This window comes from Podarcis filfolensis, assembly GCF_964270895.1.
Source record: "Podarcis filfolensis genome assembly, chromosome: 6".
NCBI lineage: Eukaryota > Metazoa > Chordata > Lepidosauria > Squamata > Lacertidae > Podarcis > Podarcis filfolensis.
The window spans coordinates 22,979,899-23,002,528 of record NC_139609.1 but is presented as its reverse complement, the minus strand read 5'-3'; the positions used below and the strand labels follow the sequence as shown (position 1 = coordinate 23,002,528).

At 44.0% G+C, this 22,630-nt stretch overlaps 1 protein-coding gene and 1 long non-coding RNA gene across 5 annotated transcripts in view; one reads left to right on the top strand and one right to left on the bottom strand.

Moving 5' to 3' along the window:
• Window positions 1-12,783, bottom strand: part of LOC310765497 — a 144,925-nt gene extending 132,142 nt beyond the window's left edge. For 3 of the 4 annotated variants that reach the window (XR_014549608.1, XR_014549609.1, XR_014549610.1), the window contains exons 1-2: window positions 12,591-12,783; window positions 11,876-11,929 (exon numbers count right to left, since the gene is read on the bottom strand). This is a non-coding gene — a long non-coding RNA (uncharacterized lncRNA). The other variant, XR_014549611.1, reaches the window with a different exon arrangement.
• A 149-nt stretch (window positions 12,784-12,932) lies between these two features.
• Window positions 12,933-22,630, top strand: part of LOC310765495 (uncharacterized protein) — a 69,319-nt gene continuing 59,621 nt past the window's right edge. Inside the window, exons 1-2 of the mRNA XM_083620525.1 lie at window positions 12,933-13,108; window positions 17,484-17,599. Coding sequence (XP_083476651.1) covers window positions 13,032-13,108; window positions 17,484-17,599 — 193 coding nt within the window. The 5' untranslated portion in view covers window positions 12,933-13,031. The remainder of the gene's footprint in view (window positions 13,109-17,483; window positions 17,600-22,630) is intronic.

Below are 22,630 nucleotides of genomic sequence, written 5' to 3'. Positions count from 1 at the left end.
GGAACCTGGGCAATGCCACCCTTGTGAGTCTCCCAGGCATGGGCAGTGCCACTACAGTGAGCAGCAGTCAGAACAGGTGGAGGTGCACAGTATGGCACTCTGAAGAGAGGCCCAGAGAAATTGTGGGAAAATCAAGGTGGCATCACTGCCATCTTGCCTGGTTCTTTTCTTTGGAATGCTGGACCATTAAAAGAAGGCTGGCACTGGCAGCTATGGACGCTGCAGGACCCATGGCATTTGGCACTTGCCATCCTATCTTTTTTTAGGTACTGATGCTGAGTCTGTGAGTAATGAATCACCTGAAGCACACACATGGTTATCAATGTAACCAAGTTGGCTCGCAGGATTTTGATCACTGGGCCGTTTTAGGTTGAGTTTTCTTTTGGAATGTATTGAAATATCTATAGCAGCTCCTGCTTGCACTGACCCACATTTATTTTACTTTAGTAAAAATAGAAAAGAGATGGGCTTTTGGAAACAATAGAAAACTATAACATACAATCCACTACGCCTTCTCTTCCTTTTTGTTCTCCATGGCAATAGTTAAGCATCTGTTGGTGACATAAATGGATGACTTTTGTGTGCAACAGTGCTTTGACATGATTGGTTGGAAGATGAAAGGTGAAGGACGGTTGTTGCTGAGCAGTGCAGATTTGGGGGTGGGGGAGGGAACTTTTAACTTATGGCCAACTGAGAAGAACAAAGGCCTAGGTGGGAAGGGAGACTGTATAAAATATTGATACAAGGAGGAAGCCTATATTTTACCTACTTATCTTCCTCTTCCTATCATGTAAGGCTTCCCAGTTATAGAATGAAGCATAATAGATGCCCTTGAACTGAAGGAGTATATGGGAAAAGGGTATTAATCCATCATCTTCCATTAGGATTGCAATCAATTTCCACCTAACATGAAATTTGAGGCAAATTTGCAGGGTCCTGGCTGGACAACATTCCAAAGGAATTATGAAGGAAGCTAAATATGGGGGCAGGATTTGAAAACAAAGTGGGTTTTCAAACTTAGGCTGCCACTGAATTGTCCTGAAAGAAAAACTTAATTTGAATGTTAGAGGTTGCTACTTCAGCAAAAGTGCTAAGGTGATTTACTAGTGGAATTTGTCGGAATGCTTCCATACCTTCTTAGTTGTCATATGCGTGAGGAAACGGAAAACTAGTGAGTTATGCTTACAGTCACAACAGAGGGCATTAGAGGTTTTCAGTTGCAATAACACCACCAGAAACATGGACTTATGCAGGTTATGCTTAGGTGATTTACAAACTGACATAACATAATGACTGGGATGAAAGGAGCTACCTAGGCTCATATTAGAGTGTTGCATCTTGGACTTATTTGTTTTGTTTAACAGAGGAGCCCTTTGTCACCTCCCAAACAGCTTTTGAAGCATTCTCCACTTTCATGGAGTGTACCGCACCACATTTTGTAAGGGTGCGTGGCTGCTGCTTGAGAAAACACATCCAAGGCCTTATTGGACTCATGGAACTGGTTTCACAATTCTTTGGCTCCTGGGCAATGTCAACAATACACACTTTAACTTGATTGTGCTTGTTTAATTTCCAAGATTAAATCACTGAGTGGGTTAATGGGAATAATGGAAGAAATAAATGTATGGCATCATGACATCTTCATATAAGAAATTAAAGATTGTTTATTTCTTCTCTTTGCTGTGTTTGGAAATTCATACTGCTGTTTGCGGGCAGTCATATCAAGAGTGGAGAGGTATGCAACAACAGCAGCAAGAATACTCATTGCAAAGTATTGGAAGACACAAGATTTACCCACCCTGGAAGAGTGGCAGATGAAGGTGATGGACTATATGGAATTAGCGGAAATGACTGGCAGAATCCGAGACCTGGGAGAAGAGTTGGTGGAAGAAGACTGGAAGAAATTTAAAGACTATCTTCAGAAACACTGTAAAATTAATGAATGTTAAAAATGATGTTGGATTGAAAATAAGTGGCATTAGCAACAAAGTTAACAAGAGTATGCAAAATTGAACTGAAAATGGATGAAAATATAGAGTTATAATATGTTAAGATATAGAGTTAAGATAAACGAAAGAGGGTAAGGATTTGCTGATTTGATTATTTAAATGGGGATACAAAAAGGGGAGGTGTGAGGAGGCCAAGGAAATAAGATAATGAGTTAGGGTTACAAAAATGGATTTGTTTTTATTCTTCCTTTTCTTATTTTATGTATTTTTCTATGTTTCTTTTACTGTATTTCTTTCTTTTTATATGATCTTTTAAATTTATGTTTTTGTAAAACTCCAATAAATATCTTTTAAAAAAAAACATATCAAGAGTGGAGAGAGACAGAGACAGACAGAGAGAGAGAGAGAGAGAGAGAGAGAGAGAGAATATATATGTATATGTATATGTGTAGAGAGATTATAGATAGATGATAGATAGATGATAGATAGATAGATAGGTAGATATAGATAGATAGATATCTTCATTAAGTTTGCTGTGTAATGCCAAGACCAGGCATAGGGCAATAAAAAACCATCATCTAAATATAACAGACCGAGTGTGCATTAGTTCGAATACCCGTTTAATCACATCAGAATGGAGCAAAACTACAAAGACAATGACGGTGAGCCAAGCTGCGAGCTTCAGCTTGGAGACTGAGAACAGCAATAAGTTCAGGATGTAAAGTTTATCAAAAGGTTGGTATCAAAGACTGTGATCCCTTGCATGTAAGACAGGGGACTGGTTTCTGCATGAGCCTGCAAGCTTTGATGGAGTTTGCTCTTTTGCTCACTTTTAATGAACTTTGTCACCATCCCTAATGAGGAAAGCTTACAACATTTGAGGCTTTGTGGTTTGGGGAAAAAAGTGGAGTAAAAGGGGACATGTTAGAAGGGTATAAGATTATACATATTGTGAAGAAAGTGGCCAGAATTTTTCTCCCTCTTCCATAATATTAGAATCTGGGACCACTCACCTGCTCCTTGTGAGTTTCCCATACACATCTGGTTGGTCACTATGAGAAAAGGATGATGGATTAGATGAGTGATGCAGCAGGGCTCTTATTATGTTGTGATGTAAATATTTCATGCCACAAATACTACACCAGCATAATTGGGAATAAACCCCATTGAACTTAATGGGACTTATTTCTGAGTAAACATTTTTCCATTGATTTCGAATTTCTTCAATATCCCCCACTAAAATGCTTAGACTTAAAAAGTGCTTAAGTTTGGTTAAGCGGTGCCAATTTTTAAAGACTCCTCTTCTTCTGTTCAATTAAAAATGACCCTCCAAATCAATAGAAAGCACAAGCAGCTCGTAAGTAACACCAGGCTGCGGGCACTGATGGATGCTAAAAAAGAAAAAGAAGAAGAACCCAACAGGAAACTCGGGCTGAGGATTTTATTATTTGAACTGGAACACACATAGAGAGACATGGACACACCCACATGTACACCCCACAACCTGTTTAGAGTATTTTTTTATTTTATTTAAAAGCACAAATGCAAAATTTAAGAAAGAAGATAAATTGAGAACAAATAAAGTTATTTATTCTCTCCCTCAAAGACTGGAGGTAGACATTCTGGGATCCACATGACTGCTAACATGAAGCAGCAGCCAAATCCAGTGTCTCTTCTTCCTCTCCCCTTGACATTCCATAATAGTTAATGCTACACAGTGTGTGACACACAGGACGTCACCATACTTGATTTCCCAGTGGGAATCAAACACTCTCATAGGAGGGGAAAGGACCTGCTCTGAAACACACTGGGCAGGTTCAGAGCCCAGGAGACCCCTGAGGGCAGCCCCCATTATTTCCTCCCTAGGGGGGAGAGGTGAGCAACAGCACCCCCAATTCACTGAGAGGCCACTGTAGAGGCGACATTATGAGAGCTGCCGAGGAGGCATTGCGGTTGTCACTGCCACCACAACAGTAATGCATTCCCTGGAAGCCGAATCTTCTGCCGTGTGGAACCTGCCACCTGAGGCAGTCACTTCACCTTGCCTTACAGGTGGGCCGGTCTCGAGCCTTAGATAGATGCTGCAATGTGCAGCTCTGGAGCTCACCACAAGTTGAAGCCACAAGCAAACCTGAAGGCTGCTAGTCTGACCTATCGAGGAAGGAGTTTGTATTGAAACTAATAAGTATGTAGAAGCAAAGTGATAGCATCAAGCTTTAATCGAAGACAAATGCCCACAAAAGCACTTCAATAAGGGAAAATATGATACCTTCGGTTCCCAAGTGGGCAAACAATCAATTATAGTACTGGGAAGCTGTAGGTCTTTGGAACTGAAGCATATCTTTGTGCTAAACCACATGTTTATTTAAATCTAAAATTAACTTTTAAAGGACATCCCCATGCGGCTTCAACTGATGACAATAATAGGAAGAACCACATGAGTTTTGGCAAGAATCAAGAAAAGGATGACCCAGCAGAGAGATGCCTGCTGGAAGGAGAGCAGTGAAAGGGCGGCCCAGGGAAACCCTGGAAGAACTGAGGTAACAATTGTTTCCTGTGGATGAGGAACAAAGGCTGGAAGTTCCTTTTTTTGTGCTATTATTTGAATTTAGAACTTCCTCCTTCTGCCCTCAAAATAAGAATGAGTTATTTGTAAATGCTTTCTGGGCTATTTAATTAATGATGACAAGCTCCAAATGGCAGAGCAGAAGACAGTTTTTCAATCTAATCCTGGCATGGTCCATTCAACCAGGAACATGTCACTTTGTGGCTGGAACAACACAACCTATTTGTTTCTGGACCCAGTTCAAAGTGCTGGTTTTGACCTTTAAAGAGTTTAATGGCTTGAAGGACACCCTTACCCCATATGAGCTGTCAGCATATTAAGATGATCTATGGAGGTTGTCCTCTCAGATTGGAACCAATTTCTGGTTAGTCTGAGGAAGAGGGTCTTTTCTGTTGACCTGCTCAACTTTGGACTCAACCTTATTGATCTTCCATTGTATTGTCAAAAACTTTTTGTTTTGAAAGGCCTTAAAGACTGGACTTTACCACCTGGCTTTTGTTACTCCCTTGGGGAATGACGACAACAATGATTTAGGAAATATTGATTGCTGGTTTCTTAATTGTTTTTATTTCTTGGTCTGCTCTCCTGTATTGTGGTTTTGTTGTATTTTATGGTTCTTGTGGTGAGTCTCCTTGAGGTTTTGTAAGGAAACGAGCAGTGGAGACTTCTTGATTCAGGCAAATGAGGCACTGCCCCACCAACTTCAGTCTGGCCTTGGCCAGCCCCCATGTTCCTGCCTTCTTAATGACAACTAGTCCAGGCAGGGACAATGGCTGTCAGCTTCCTTCTCCTTAGTCTCAGGTCTTGCCCTGATACAACTTAGCAGGGAGGAGGATGGGAACAAAACTAGAAATAGTTTCTGCCTGTCATTGGCTCTGATCCCACCTTCTGCCCCTCTAGTCCCAAAGGGCACCAGCCACCACCAAAAGCGGATTAAAACAAATAAAAGTGCACTACTCAAATAAGCAACTTCCATCTACGTGAGGATGGAGAATAAGGGCTTGGGATGCAGAAAGAGGAACACATCTAGAAAAGAAAACAAGCTGTTTACTTAGAAGGAGTGGAGCTAATTCAAGAGCAGGCAGCGTAGTGGGAGATGCCCTCCCAAGAGTGGCATTGCTGCGGCTTACCTTGACACTGCAAAGATGTGGTGGGAAAGTGGCAAATTTGAGCTTGCCCAGGTTCACTGGCAGAGCCAGTCTGGCACTGCCACAAGCACACAGACACAGCCCTGAACTAACCATCATCCTGCTTCCTCCCTGCACTGTCCAGTTAAGTGGCAGTGGTGCTGCCATTGGGATAGCTTCCCCTAAGAGCAACAAATGTCATCCTACAACACACCTTTCCATTGAGTGAAGATGCAGGGCTTGAGGTTGGGTTGGATGCCACCCCAATTATTTTCAGGTAGACTTACAACCATACTAGAGGGACGCAGGTGGCGCTGTGGTCTAAACCACTGAGCCTAGGGCTTGCCAATCAGAAGGTCGGCAGTTCAAATCCCCTCGATGGGGTGAGCTCCCGTTGCTCGGTCCCAGCTCCTGCCAACCTAGCAGTTCAAAAGCACGTCAAAGTGCAAGTAGATAAATAGGTACCACTCCGGCGGGAAGGTAAATGGTGTTTCCATGCATTGCTCTGGTTCACCAGAAGCGGCTTAGTCATGCTGGCCACATGACCCGGAAGCTGTCTGCGGACAAACGCTGGCTCCCTCAGCCTATAGAGCAAGATGAGTGCCGCAACCCCAGAGTCAGCCACAACTGGACCCAATGGTCAGGGGTCCCTTTACCTTTACAACCATACTGCACCTTTCCAGGTGGAGAGAATTATGTCTGGCCAGAACATCCCATGGCCGCTTCTGTCTCTCGCTTTGTAACCCTCCCGCTTCCCTTTTTCTCCCGCTTCAGGCACGGTGGGGTTGTGCAGTTGTGTGGTGCGGCTGAGAAAAGAAAGGCTTGAGATCACAAGCCCCAAAGCTTCAAATACATGAGTTCTAGACTAGTGAACCCATTTCTCCCTTGGTTGGTTAAATCTTACTAAAACCCATGAGCATGATTGAAGTTCATGCATATTTGCACAAGTTTGCATTGCTTCGACAAACAATTCTTCTATCAGAAAGGGTTAGAAACAAAAACGGGGAGAGAACCAGCCTGGAGATATTTATGAGCTTGCAAAGCTAAAGGGGAAAAAATAATTATATACATCTCTTAGCAAAATGAACAAAAAAATTAATCACCTCTTTTTCCTGCTGACAAACATTGATGAATTCTTAAGCAAGGTTGCTTCTGACTATTTTTTATGTTTGATATTGAACATTATGTCCCCTGCCCCTACAAATGGTTTCCCTCCACTCTTTCCCCAGGCTTTTCTGATACGCTTGTTTGAATGAGTGTATGTTCTTCTGACATGTCGCTACTTTAAAGGGGAAATAAAATTTCAGTGACTAGACAGCTAGGTGAGGCAAAAATAATACATTTTGGGGGGTTGTGCATATCTGTTGTTATTAGAGAAATAACTACATGCAGACTTTATGACTGACCTGCTGGTTATTAGAGAAAACCTGAAACGCAACCATCTATATTAGATTTTTTTTAAGACAGACTTACATACAAGGCTGGCATGATTGTGAGGCATGCTCACACAGATGCTAGGACCTACATGCCCTTGGAGGATCAGCTTTTGATGTCCATATCTCGGCCACCTTTAAACTAAAAGAGCACCTTTAAAAAAAATTCAGCACCAAGGTGCTGGACAGCTCCCAGCTTGGAATCACCCTTTATGCCTTAGAGGTTGAGTCATTTGGGAGCAATGTGTGAGAGATGGGGGGAGATGGTGAACACAGACAGACATCCAGAAAATATAGTGCCCATCATGTTATCAATTGCAAACAAATGCAGCAATGGCCATCTTTCCTCCACTACCATGAGACAAAATAAAGCTGGCAGTGGAAGCCTCTTAGCAGCAAAACTCTTTTCTTTTTTTCTTTTTACAAGTTTTGTGAGTCAAGGAACCTAACCCGCGTGGTGGTAAATAAGACGCAAGAATTTAGGTTAATGGGCTGAAAAAGGCCACAACTTTTATTGGTTACAGCATGTGAGTGGTATTGGCTTAGGCATTGGATAAAACAACCTATACATGACCCCACCTGCACAGTGGGGGGTCTTTTTAAGGTTAACAAACAGTGGGAGGAGCTTGTTGATGCAAATGCAACTGGAAGCTTCCCCTGATGTCACCGGGGGTCGTGCCATGGCCCTAGCCACCAACAGGGCATCAGACAGGATCCACGACCGCTGGATTCCTTTAACAGAATACCCTACAAGGGGCGGGGTAGGTGATGGCCAAACCCCGCCCACCAACGCACAACACATATTCCAATGCCTAACCACCAGTACAGGAAAAGTTGTAACAAATTGCTACGAGGTAGGTGAAAAAGCAAGAGGCTGGTGCCAATTAGCCAAATTGACAAAAACTCCTACCAGGCCCCTGGGCAACCAAGATGACCAACCAAAGTCCATAGCAAGGTCAGAAACATGAACCTAGCCTAAAGGGCAGGTGGGCGGGTGATCCGTCGTCTTCCGAGGGCTGAATGAGGTGTGGAGGCTGCCGTGGCCACTTGAATGCAGCTAAGCCCCTCCCCCAGACCAGCCCTATTGGCTGGCCAGCCAAGGGAGTGGCACGGCAGCCGGGAGATGACACAGGGGGCCGAACATGGCCCCCTGCTGCCATGGGAATGGTTCCCACTCACAATACCTCCCCTCTGTGAGGAGGAGAGGCTTTTCCCCACCTCTCTTTCTTTCTACCAATGTGGGGTAATGGGCGGGCATTAACAATGGCATAGTGCTCTGTTGTAAACCCTCTCACATAGTGCTACTAAATCATATCCTGATGCTGCTTGTTTAATAAGACTGCATATGATCATTTGGCAATAGCTCAGTTGGTAGAGCATGAGACTCTTAATTTGAGGGTCATGGGTTCAAGCCCCACATTGGGCAAAATATTCCTGCATTGCTGAAGTGAAGGACATGAGGCAGGAGTTGATAATGCAGGTGAGCTGAACAGGTGAACTGCAAGCAAGCTGCCGGCCAGCTTTGTGGAGGCTCCTTTTATTGACACAATATGCAAACCCAGGCAGATACATTTTGGGCTGTGACCTTTACACATCTTCCAGTCCCGAGATTGTTGGGTGGTACAAAGCTATTTTGGCACCTGTTTCCACCGGGTCATTTTCCCCTTGCACAGTGTATGACGAAGGAGACAAAGGTCTCAGAGACAAAGGTTACAGATAGGACACCGCAGACTACTGAGACTGCAAAAGGTTAGAGAGAGGGCAAAATGTTCAGATAGCTGTGGCTTTATCTGTGAGAGGTCACGCGTGCAGGCAGCTGAGGCTGCCTGCGGGTGGGGAGTGTGCTCCGCACCCAGCGATCATCCCTACACATTGCATAAGCTTTGACTAGCTGACTCTCGTGGTCCCTTCCAACGCTGTAATTCTATGATTCTATGAATAGCCTTTTGGTGTTCCTTTAACCTCCAGAGAAAGAAGAACCGAGTTTAAAGAAAATAGCATTAATACATTTCTGTGTTTCACTTGTATTAATGTGAATTTTTATTAATATTAATTGTTATAAAATGTTATAAGTCTCCATTGATTGCAAATAAATTATCTACCAATGACGACACACAATACAACAGGACACTAACAACAATTAACAGTATATTTAGCATACCTCAAAATTTAAGCATAAGGTTCACCAATCGGTCAGGAAAAATATCCAGTAAGTTAGCATCCCTAAATAGCCCCAGGGCTGATGACATTAGTACCTAGTAACTCCTTCCCCAATTGTTAAAACCTTAACCCCAAAGGCCAGGACACCCCTTAGAAAGTTCTCCTGGAAGTAGCTCCCTTGTGAAGGCTCTCAGGGATGAAGGGTGGGGCAAGGAAGTAGAACACGAGAATATGTTTTGAAATCACACATAGTTTGTGTACAGTATGCAACCACTATTCTTGTTTTAAATAAACTATTTTTCCGAGAGCAAAAACACCTCCCATGCACCATCTTCAAACTCCACTTTGTTCTGGATGCAAACAAGGAGACAAAAAAGAAAAAGGGAAAAAAAGAATTATATACAGTAGGAATTCTTGTGAAAATACGTGCTTCCAACCTTTGCATGTAGCTGAATTGTTACCATTAAATCTGGATATGCAAAGTTCGATTTTCTTAGGAAATCTGTTTTTCTTGCTTTGTTTCTGCAATGTTGGATCTAGTTGGAAATAGGAGTTTGATTTTTTTCCTTTTATTCCTTTGCTGCATTTATATCTCACCTCTTTCTCTAAGGAGCTCGAGGTGGCATAAATAGTTTCCCCCCTCATAACTTAACCCCACAACAATCCTGAGAGACTGTGACTGGCCTCAGGTGAGCTTCATGGCTGAGTGGGGATTTGAACCCTGGTCTCCCAGGATCTAGTCTGAAACTCTAACCCAGTGGTTCTCAACCTGTGGGTCCCCAGATGTTGTTGGACTACAACTCCCATCATCCCTGAGCTCTGGCCTTGCTAGCTAGGGGTGATGGGAGTTGTAGTTCAACAACATCTGGAGACCCACAGGTTGAGAAAGGTTGCTCTAACTACTACAGTGAAGATCTAGCTACCTATAGGAAGCAAAGTCCCTCCTTGCCTCTCCACTGTCTCTCCATGTGTGTTGTAGTTCTGTAAGCTCATATTAGGAAGCACTGCAGGTGTCTGTAATACAATAAAAGGGGAGAATGGCTCTTGCAAAGTCTACAGTTGCTCAATTATGCACATCACCAGTTTTCAATTGGAGGATCTCTACAAAGGAGAGATGTTAAGTTGGCATGTAAAATCTGCTGCCAATTTAGTTCCCCTCTGTGAAGGACGGAGGGGGAGGGAGATGAATAAGGTGCTACAGGCTAGCAGCTTGTCAAAATATCTCTTGAAGCGGTAGGTTCCAAGCCATTAAATCCCAGCTTATGCTATACCCCAGAGATTCCTGAAATAGCTTCACAGTATGCATGAGTAGGTATGAAAGATAAAAAAAGACAGATGCTGTATTGACCTCCGCTCATTGGAACCTGGTCCGCTACAATATTAGTGACATAAAAGACAGTGCTAGAGCTTTTCTTTGGACCACGCTACGTCTGACAGTGTGTGTGTGGAATTTATTTGAGTAATATTACCTAATGTGTGTTTTCACAGGGAAAATTAATGCCATAATCCCACTGGGACGTTGAATTTCCTTTCTAGAAACCAGTTCACGGAGCCAATTAATATTGATCAAGTCACTCTCCTGGACAAGAGAATTCTTCCTTAGCATTCCTAAAATGAAGAAATTGATGTTTCCAACCAAAGCGCTCATAAATTATCAGGCAGCTGCAATTCAAGCAACGTTGAATATTTTGTGTATTCCCACAAAGAAAAGTGAGAGAAAACTAATAAGGCATTCACATGCATTGAAATCTGGGAATGAAACAGCTAATATAGTTAGTGCCGCACGGCGTTACTAAATTTTGGCTCAAATAAAACATGCACAGTATGAATTTGACCTGAGATAGTAGTTTACATTGCCACCATTGTGTACTTTGGTTGGTGCTGAGCTGTGACAGGGCCTTCTCAGTTGTGGTTCCTCATTTGCGGAATGCCTTGCCAGGAGGAAGTTAAAAACATCTCTTTTCAACAATGCTTTCAATGGCTGAAAAAGATTGCTCCTGGGAGCCTTGAAACTATCACCTCTGAGAGTATGTAACTGTTGTTAGATCTTCTTAATGTTTATAAACGTTTTAAATATGGGGAAGGGCAGGTTATAAATTTAACAAATATATAAACATCTTGTCCAAGGAAACTAGTACGCTATTTCTCAATTTGTTTTTCAAATCAAAAATAGCTATTTACCGAGACAGAAATGCTTCCCTGTAGCACTTAAATTGCATAAATAGTCATCTTTTCTTTATTTCTTTTTAACCCTGTTTAATAACAGTGTTTCTCCTGGCTGCTGTATCTGCATCCTTTTCCTTCTTGAATTTTAGCCCTAATTGACCCTGCCCCCTCTCCCTCCCTCCCTCTCTTACTTTGCAGTGCTGGGAAATAGATTCTCAAAAAAATGGCAACTAATTTCAGCTTAGTTCTGCTACACTACTATAGGTGTAAGGTCTGTAGGTTTGAACCCAGGATCCTCTGGTGCCTTAAATACATTGGAGGGGGGCATTCAGCACTCATTTGTCTCCTATCCCTGAATACTTAGCCCATTTTCTTCCAACCCTGCCTACCTCCCAACACTGTTGTAAAACTCTCATCAGTAGCAAAATCTAGACGGTTGCAACATGGAAGACCTAAACTTTTCAGCTAACTTACAGTCCCTTCAAATCCTTCCAATTCTGCAAAGGCTGATGTGATCCTCTGTTATACCTGGGTAGATTAAAATATAAATATTTTTTGTCATTTTTTTTGCTACCCAGTCACAGGAGATTTTGGTCCTAGGATACTGTCAAATTATCCTAATTAATGTTGTGCAAAGTGCTTTGCTTGGTGAATGGGGCTCCAAATGCCCTGTCAACCTCTTCAGGGAAAGCCGAGAAATAGGAGACTAATGGCAATGCAACAAACAAAGCAAATGTTGCTTCTCTTTTATTTTCCAACATGCGTCCCAGTTTTATGATAATCAACAATTGCTCTGAATCAAGGATTTTCCAGTTTAATCCACAATTGTTTTCTGGCTTGTTTGACCACCTCCCCCCACCCCCACCCTGGCAACCCACTCTGTCCCTGCTCTGGTGTTTTTCTGAAGACACCTCTCACTGTGGGCATGCCATATGGCATATACCATCTGGGGTTCCTATTCAGCAATGGTAGATGATCATTAGCCTTAATTAAACCAATTATACCTACATCACATGAATGCCACGAATGATGAATTGGAGCCCAAGTGTAGGTTGTCTTACATATACAATATGCACAAACATCTCAAGGGAGCAGGAAGTAACTTAGAGTATTTTTTATTCAGAAAATTTCTCAAAGAAACCAGGTAGAATGCTGGGAGGGCAAACGTAAGCAACAGTACTACATGTACCTGTTAGTATCTGTAGAATAGATGACATTAGGGAAAAGAGGTGGCAGTTGGCAATTGGCAGTTGGCAGTTGGCAGTTAGGAGTTGGTTGCAGGGGTGCCAACAGGAATAAAATATTGGGGAGGCCCAGGTTAAAAAAAAAAAGGTAAAGGACCCCTGGACGGTTAAGTCCAGCCAAAGGTGACTATGGGGTTGTGGTGCTCATCTTGCTTTCAGGCCAAGGGAGCCAGCATTTGTCCACAGACAGCTTTCCGGGTCATGTGACCAGCATGACTCATGTGGCCAGCATGACTAAACTGCTTCTGGCACAACGGAACACCATAACGGAAACCAGAACGACCTTCCCGCCGCAGCGGTGCCTAATTATCTACTTGCACTGCCGTGCTTTCGATCTGCTAGGTTGGCAGGAGTTGGGACAGAGCAACAGGAGCTCACCCCATCACATGGATTCAAATCACCGACCTTCCGATTGGCAATCCCAAGAAGCTCAGCGCCATCCACATCCCCTCTGTAGGGCCAGGTAAGACCCACCCTACATAATTGATCACATGACACAGTGCACACACACACCATTTAAATAGCAATGCCCACCAACTTTGGGGAGCCCAGCCCCCTCAGATATTTTATTGGGGGGCTGAAGTCCTCTCAGCCCCCAAGAGTTGGCTCCTGTGGTTGGCTGGCTATATTCTGTGCATTCTGCCTTGACTGTTAACGTGAGAGGTGTGGGGACTTCCTGCAGATGCTGTCTGGAAGAGTTTGCAAATAACACCTGTTGCCAGCCTGACAAGTAAACAGAAAACTATTTCTGTAAGGCATATATGTTTGTCAGGTTTAGCACTTCTCCAAAACAAGACACGGAACGCTGGCAGTTTAAGTAGCTGAGGTTTATTTCTCAATAACAGGCTTACAGCAAGCTTCCACAACTCATCCTTTGCCGCCAGTCAGTTGACTCGACTGGCTTCTGACCCCTCCCGAGGCCAGATATACGCCACATCTTCCCCCACCTCTGCTCTAATCACTTGCTCCATGTGGCATTTGCCTCCTAGGTGGGTCATAAGGAAAGGGTTAAAATGAGTGTGATGTGATTGGACAGTGGAAACTGATAGGAAGAGTTAGGGTTAGAGGGGGAGTTGTGTGAGAGTCAGTTGAGAGTTGGGAGTTGAAGAAGGAGGAGGGAGGAATAGTCTGTGGGTTGGTTGAGTTGTGTGATGAGAGAGTGAGAGGAATGGTTAGGTGGAGTCAGATAGATAGATAGTTGGGATAAGCAGTTTGAAGTTGTTAGGAACAAATAAGACAGTTAAGGAACTAAGATTAAGAAACTGCCAAGAAAAATTAACTGAAACCATAAGCTTGTTCATGCCTATAAAAAACTTGACTATTTGTTAATGTTACCAACTGACTGGACTCCGTGTGTACCCGTGAGAAACGGGTTGGTAGCAGCAAAGAACGCAATTAGAGTGGTGGCACAGGGTCAATAGACCGTCAAACGTCCGGGGGCCCTGTGTGATCACCTCCTACTTCTTGGAGACTCAGGTGCAGATGTCACGGCCCGGTTCACGGGCGATCAAAGTCCCGACAGGGGAAGTCAGGACCGGGGGCAAGATGGCGGGGTGGGAGCAGGAACGGGGGTCCAGAAGCCAGGAGTCAGGAAGTCAAGGGTCTGAGAATCAAGAAGCAAGGAGTCACGAAGCCGAGGTTCAAGGATCAGGAAGCAAGAAGCCAAACGCAGCAAGGCAGGAAACAAGTTGCTGTGGCAAAGAACTGAAGGGAAATGCTGACCTTATATCCCTTCCCAGCTCTTGCCACCAGGTGCTGTGAGTTACCAATCGGCCTCACCTGTGAGGCTGCGCCTTGCCTCTTCAGAACAAACTTAGGAAGGCCCCAGTCCTGCAAAGTCCTATTGGTCACAGGGCCTGGCTCCTGCACGCACACCTGACAGCAGCCAATTTCTCCTCTCTGGAGGTGGAGACTCAGGTGCAGCCAATTCCTCTTCCTCTGGAGATTCCTCTCTGATGGACGTGTCCCTGACAAGGTTCCTCACAAATAGCTAACAATACCTTCCTACAGATAAGGAAGTTAGATTGGCTTCAACCAGAGCCAGGGCCTTTTCAACTCTGGCTCCAGCCTGGTGGAACGCTCTGCCTCATGAGACCAGGGCCCTGCAGGATCTGATTTCTTTCCGCAGGGCCTGTAAGACAGAGTTGTTCCGCCTGGCCTTTGGCTTGGAGCCAATTTGATTCCCTCCCTCCCTCTCTTTCTTTTTTCTTTTCCTTCTCCTCCTGCGATGAGGCTACATTTTAATATTTTAATGTTCCATTATTTTGATGTTGTATTTTATTTTTGTTTTTAAGTTGTAATCATTCATCTTGTTTTTATTATTGCTTGTAAGCCGCTCTGAGCCCGGCCTTGGCTGGGGAGGGCGGGGTATAAATAAAAATATATTATTATTATTATTATTATTATTATTATTATTATTATTATTATTACTACTACTACAGATAATGGGATGGATCCAGTGTTCCTTTCATTCAGAGAAGGAACTGAAATCCTGCAGAGGCCCCTGTCATAGGGAAGGAGGGGTGATTTTAATCTGTTCCTCCTTTTCCCTATAGCCCCTCCCTTCTAGATGGTCCCACAGCCTTCCAGAGTATTCCAGAGTAGCTTTGCTGCAGGGGATAGCAAAAGATGGCAAACCCCCTCATTTTCCTCCACCAGGAGTGTCTCGTAACCTTCTCCTGAACCCCTTTCAATGCAGCAGCCACACATCTCATGGGAGGACGGGACCGATCGCTCAATATCCGAGGAGCGCATGCTTTGCTTCCAGAAACATTTGATCAAAATGCACCTCAGAAGGGCCATTAGCATATTTGTTTATCTCTTTTAGCCACAAGTCGGTAACGAAAACGCTTGTTAAAGACGCTCACTTTGATTTATATTGCACCCAATAAATTCACCTACAAGTGGATTGTCTTGGAAATATAATTACACATTTATTTCCTCTACAGTGCACTTTTGGGCGGAAAGCAAGACATTAACGGTGCTGTGGAAAGCCTGGAGGTGCCAGAGCTCTTTGCAAGCTCTTGGCTTGCCCGCCTGGCTTCCTTCTTCCTTCTTTTAGTTATAGAGCCAGCTTCTCCGTAGAAGGAACAGCATGTGCCACAGATAGGAAGATGCCCAGAATGGCAAACTTAATTTTAAGAGAGAGAGAAATCCCTCAAACTTTGTGCAGTTTGATAAAAAAGAAGAAAATATAAACTAACAGAGCTAACTTGCCTCCTTTCTGTTTATCCCCCCCCCCCCCCGCCCATGGAAAGCAGATTAATTTTGCTTTCCATCATTTCCCCCCAAGAAACTTGTAAAATTGACATTATACATTAATTATCGTGTTTTCTCTGAAATAGCTGTGGTGGGTGTTCTATGCAGACACTGCTCCCAGCTTTGCCATGAGTCTTCTACTGCTTGTACGCATGAGCCAGCCAAAAATTTCAATGGCTTTATTCATCTGCAAATCTATGCACACTTACTTTTGTTGTTGGTTTTTCTTCTCTTGGCCTCTTCTCACTATCTTGAGAGTCACTCTGGATATTCATTGGATGTTGAAGCAGCCCAGTGTCCACCTCTCTACTTGTCCTTGTCCTGCTCCCCAGATATGGTCGTGTTCTTATTTTCCTCCATTTTGAAACAGCAGATCTTATGGTTGAGGACCACAAAGACTGAAAGCCATGCACTTGCATAGAGATTCAACCAATGCCAAACTGGGGGTTCTGTTGCAGCCACCATTTCTCTCTCCCAGCCTTGCATATGTTGAAGGGCATGAACAGTTTGCAGGAATGGGCTTTGAGTGCCAGGAACCAGAATAGTTAAGAATAAGGGTTTTCGAAGGGTTTTGGGGGAAGGTGTGCAGCTCATATATATATGTGTGTGTGTGTGTGTAAATTTTACATAACAAATTTAAATTCAAACACACCATTCACTTCTTCATTTAGGATTCTCCAAATCCTTTGACCTCCCTCTGCCCTTTCATAGTTACCATTATCAATCTTTTCCCCCCAACTGCTTATCTTATTTTCTCTAATTTGTAAAAAAAGAAAGAAAAAGTAATCCATTTTCCCATGGTTTTTCATGCATTACAAGCATGACTCAAATCCTGCCAAAGTTTTTAGTTGTTTAAAGTGTTCTCTTAAATACATTATAAATTTTCCCCATTCCTGCTTAAAATTCTTCTCTTCCTGGTCTCCGATTTTTGCAGTCGATTTCACCATTTCGGCATAGTCCATCATCTTCATTAGCCATTCGTCTCTGGTTGGAACCTTGTCTTCTTTCCATCTCTGGGCCAGTAGTATCCTCGTTGCTGTCGTCGCGTACATGAATAGTCAGAAGGTGTGCAGCTCTAACCCTATGCCAATTTAGCCACTTGAATGACTGCAGTGACCCAGTGGCGTAGCGTGGGGGGTGCAGGGGGGGCGGCCGCACCGGGCGCAACATCTGGGGGTTAGGGTTAGAGGGCGCAAATCCACGGGTTAGGGGGCGCAAATCCACGGGTTAGGGGGTGCAAATTACTTGCCTTGCCCCGGGTGCTGACAACCCACGCTACGCCACTGCAGTGACCATCCTCATAAGGCCACTGTCTGTGAAGACTGGATTGTTAGGGCATCATCCACCCAATTTTTACCCTTCTCCTCCCTATGCACACCCACATAATCTGTTCTGGGTCCATTTCCCCCACCCTGCTCCAGTCCTCTAGAGCAGATTTGAAGAGGGGAATACACAGGGACAGGAGGGGCCGGCTCCATTGCACAAGCTGATGGAATGAGTTATTTCATGCTGCATTTGATACTTCTCTTTTAACAGACCCATGAACCGCTCCACATAATTCTCTGTTCTCCATTCTCTAGCACACATATCCCAGTCCAAAGTGGTTACAGATTCAACAAGTCTCTGAGCATGATTTCTTCATCCCTCTGCAAAGCTCACAACACAGCTGACCGGGCCGGGTTTCAGAAGAGTAAAGGTGAGGAAGTATTGGTTGGTTTTATTACCCCAATTTTGAGTGGTTGGTTAATATCACCAGGGTGAAAACACGTGGCATGTTTACTGAAGAAATCCCATGAGTTCATTGGTAGTCATAACTGACACGGACAGATCCACAGCAAAACACGATCAGCCTTCGTGATGTTCCCATTGAAACACCTTTTGAAAAAGGTACAACACATATAACAATACGCGACTTACCCTCTGCTCTGTGAAGTCAGGGAAACAGAAAGGATGGCCAATGGCGATGACTGCCATAACAGGCTCAAATCAAAATGTCCTTTCATCTGTTTTGAATCTGACACTTTTGACATTATTTAATGTTGGCTTTTCCCCGATATCAAAAGTTCCCGATCCACCTTCTTAATGTCATTTGCTGCTTTGTGTGCACTTTGATCACATCTCCTCCTCCTCTCCTCCCTCCGTCTAAAGCAAACTATTCCAATCTGTTTGTTCTGTCACCATGCAAAACCCTTCTATCCATGGCCTTAATAATTGATTGTTGTTTTTTTCACTGAAACTCCTGCAGCAGTAGGCTTGTCAGCAATGGACAGAAAGGAAAGCAGACTTTAAAATTCTGCAGAGCATTGAAAGATAAAGTCAGAACTGTGAGTCTGGTGTGGAGCTTCAGACTGCAGTTTTGAGAGCACACAGGAAGTGAGAACAGACCTGAGAGGCCTCTCAAAAAATGGAAGACCCTTTTGAGTATGCTTTCATTCCAGGTAAAGCAATCATAGAAGGCCTTTCAGATGATGTTAGATTACGGTTCCTATCAGCTCCACCTTTCTCTTTTTCTCTCTTTCCCTTTCCAGTAGCCTGCCATAGGAGGCACAGGCTGCTCTTGCCTCAAGTCTGAACTGATCACGTGTAGAAGGCTTTTGAAATTAAGCTGCAGGCTACAGAAAATTAGGCTGATGGTTGCTGAAGGCCCTAGAGCCACAGGCTGTCCAGCTCTGCTTCCATCTAGCGGTCTAGCTGTTAAACTGAAAGCAGGGTACCACTGCCAACCTGCACATCCCATGCAAATGTTTGCCTGCCACCTGCACAGCACAGTCAGCTTCTCAAAAAGAAAAAGAAAAATCTAAATAAGCTGATATACTCAACCCTGTGGTCTTTAGGGGTGTCTTGTGATGGATTAGATACAGATGTGTAATAAGTAATTAATTTAGAAAGGTGGAGGCCACAATTGGAAGGAGGTATCATTTTCTGATCTGACATGCCTAGAGCCACACAGTTGGATTTGGGTTTCACTGGACCAAGGCCAAGACTCAGTTCCAATTGACTATTTCAGAGAAAGAGATGCTGTGGCTGAATGTTTGTGAATTTGAATGTGTGTGCATTTCTTTCCCAGGTTTTTCTTTCAGCTCTGTGATTAATACACCCATATGTAAGTATTTCTTACATGTAAAGGTTGTGATCTTCTGGAAGGAAGCACCGTAGTTTAATCTAACCTTGGGTTATGACATGCCGTTAAATCCAGAGCTATCATTCATAGAATCACAGAACTGGAGAGTTGAAGGGACTGTGAGGGTCATCTGGTCCAACCCCCTGCCATGCAAGAATCTTTTTGCCCAACATGGGGCTTGAACTCATGACTTTGAGATTAAGAGTCTCATGCTCTCCCAACTGAGCATTGCTTAACTAGAATGAGGGATTGCTTATAGGGGAAAAACACAGACTTGTAGCAGTTTTTATTGCCATAGGATTGCCAGGCAAATGACTAGTAAATGGGAAAGTATGGACAGGAGTCATATTTGATTCCAAAAAAATTTAAAAATAATAAAAATGATTCAGTTATGTACAAAAGAAATTGACAAATTTAATTAGATTTAGAGAAGTATGAAAGATACATTATCTAATCTATATGAAATGGTCTCTGTTCACTTTTGGGATTTATATTAGCATCCATATGGTAAGAACTGGAATGCCCATTCCAGGGCAAAAAACAGAAAGAGTTGCATGCTTATAACCTCAGTAAGATACTTGCATACTCTCCAAGTGTCCCGACTTTCCAGGAACAGTCCTGGAATTATGAAAGCTATCCCAGCTTCTGATTTGATCCCGAAATGTCCCTATGTCCCCTGCCAGTGCTGCCACTACTAACCTCGGGGAGGGGGAGGAGCTTGTTCTGAGCGGCAGCTGTGACTGCGAGGAAGCATCCCATTGCCTCTCCATGGCTGCCGCTGCTGGCCTCCTCCCTTGGGCAGTTCATAGCAGCTGCTGGAGAGTGGGCAAGGAGGAAGAGAGGTTCCTGCCACCAAGACCCAGCCCTATGTGATACGCTGGCTCTGAGGGGCAGGAAGAAAGGGGTAGCAGAGTGCAAGGGGTCTTGGTTATGGGGAAAAAATAATACTTTGTTCATCTGTGTCTAATCTTGCCCTTTTCTACAATTTATTTCTTGGTGTGTGTTTTTCTTTTTTGTATTTCTACCAAAGAATAAAATAGAATAAGTTTGGGATTAAGAGGTTTTCTCAGGCCGTGTCCCATTGGTGAAGTGGTCGTGGCACTTACCCTTCTTTCGATAGGAGATGCTCTGTGGAGGGGGGAAGCAAAAAATGGGGAGTCAAGGAGGGTTAGTTGGAGGGGGGATGAGAAATGTCCCTATTTTCACCTGAGGAATTTTGGAGGGTATGTTCAGCAGTGTAGCATGGGTTGCTGGTGCCCAGGGCAGGCAAGCTGCTGACACGACTGGAGTGCTCCACCACCACAAGAGCCAAGTGGGGCCATGTTACACCGCCTGCCTGCACAGGGGGGAGCCTGGCCAGCTGGCACAGCCCTTGGTGGACATAATCCCCCACCATGCCCACAAAGAGGAGACCCGTTCCATGCTGTGCCGGGGCCGCTCTTTGCTCACATACCTCTGTATGTGCTTGTTCACCGTGGGCCTGGGCTGTTCTGCCACCTTTGCCGGGGTGGGGCAGGCATCCCCATGGAAGCTGGCACCTGCATGGGGGTGCGTAGTTGCACAACCTCAGAATTTTGTGCCCGAGGCCATGCCCCCCCACGCAAATAGCATCAGTCCACTTCTTGGAGGCAGAAAGAATTGGGAGGAACGATTAGTGCTGCTTCCCCATTCTCTCCTCTAAAAGCTGGTTGAAGCTATGATTAATTTTATAACTGGGTTTCTATATGCATAGCCCCAACAGCCAGACAGGGCTGAGGATGACCTACACATGTGGTTTTTCATTTACGGTATCTGAGGAACAGGCTCAGCATAGTTGAATCAGGGGCATGGGTTTAAATTTAGATACTACTTTGTTACATTGGTGAACTTTATAGCTTTGTGTCAACTGACCAATAATTATACTAGTTAGAGGTTTCTTAAAAGGTGTTTAAAAAGTGTACTCTCAGACTATGCAAATGCACTTCCCTGAGGATAGCGATAACTACTTAATGCGACCAAATCTTTTTTCCTCCTTTTATTGATGATGCTTTCTTTAATGTACTTATTCACAGAAAACCACATGCAGGGGAGAAAATATATGGTCCCCCCCATAATATTTGTTAATATAGAGAGAAAATTATATATATTACTACCCTGGGTCTTTTGTGCACTTTTAAACAAAATACTGAGCACTTTAATCTTTCCAAAATCAACTGAGCTTAATATTCATCAATCATCCCTGCTAAAGAATAGCATTTGTTTCACACAAGAGGAGTCATTAAAACTTGCAATTAATTGCCCGTGACCCAAATTCCTACTGTGTCCCAGCTGGCATGAAAAACACTACGGTTTGCAAACAATCTTTTCCCTTTCTTTAACCTTTGGCACGCAAAACGTATTACCCAAGTGTTATTAATTAAACCAGGTCAGCAACGCCAGAGCATTGCCCGCTGTTCATCGCAGTGGGGAAGAGTGATCCATAGCATTCTTAATCCGCAGCACCGAAGTGCGCGAGCTTAGAAAATTTACACCCGAGCCTCTCAAAGCATAGTTAATTTGTTCGCATTTTCCTAAGATCAATTAACAGCAGGGAGGCATTTTAATGAAATAAAGTTGTGATTCCCACAGGGACTATTTGGAAAGAACATTACAAAGCAGCGTGTGCGTTACGCTTTTACATTAAGACATGATTAATAACACCGCTGTTAAGCTCCACATCAGCTTACATATAGCACGGAGTTAATAGATGCCGCTAATTAAGTAATCATATTCTTTAGCATATACCCCCGCCAAAATGTCTTCCTCCCATCGCTTAAGTTCATCCTTCAGGACCAGTAGAAATGGGCATCGGTAAAAGAAGCCATTAGGTTTTCTTCTGTGTTGTGGTTTCCCAATAAAAGCTAAGATCCCCTCAGAACATTAAAGAAGCGTTAATCGATGGAGGCAGTTCTTCGCTGAAACATCCAAAGGCAACACAAAGCATCTATAAAGGAATGAATCCAGGACACTCCAGAATGGGGGACCAATGAGCCACACAACCACACACTTCTGTATTTGGTGCTTGAGACTCTCACTAGGTGAAGCCCCCTCTGCAGACTACACCCCTTATTCATCCTGCTCTGCACCCTTCTTAGCTGCTTTCATCTGGCCGGAACATGTCTTTGGGATAATGCTTTCCTGGATGGAATATACAGAGCTGTGCACACAGAAACCTCTGAATTTCATGTGGGCAGAAGGTAATAAAAGGTAAAGGGACCCCTGACCATTAGGTCCAGTCGCGGATGACTTTGGGATTGCGGCGATCATCTCGCTTTATTGGCCAAGGGAGCCGGAGTACAGCTTCCAGGTCATGTGGCCAGCATGACTAAGCCGCTCCTGGCGAACCACAGCAGCGCACGGAAACGCCGTTTACCTTCCCGCCGGAGTGGTACCTATTTATCTACTTGCACTTTGATGTGCTTTTGAACTGCTAGGTTGGCAGGAGCAGGGACCTAGCAACGGGGGCTCACCCCGTCGCAGGGATTCGAACTGCCGACCTTCTGATCGGCAAGTCCTAGGCTCTGTGGTTTAACCCACAGTGCCACCCGTGGAAGGTAGACCACTATAAAAAGGTAAGAGCAACACCTA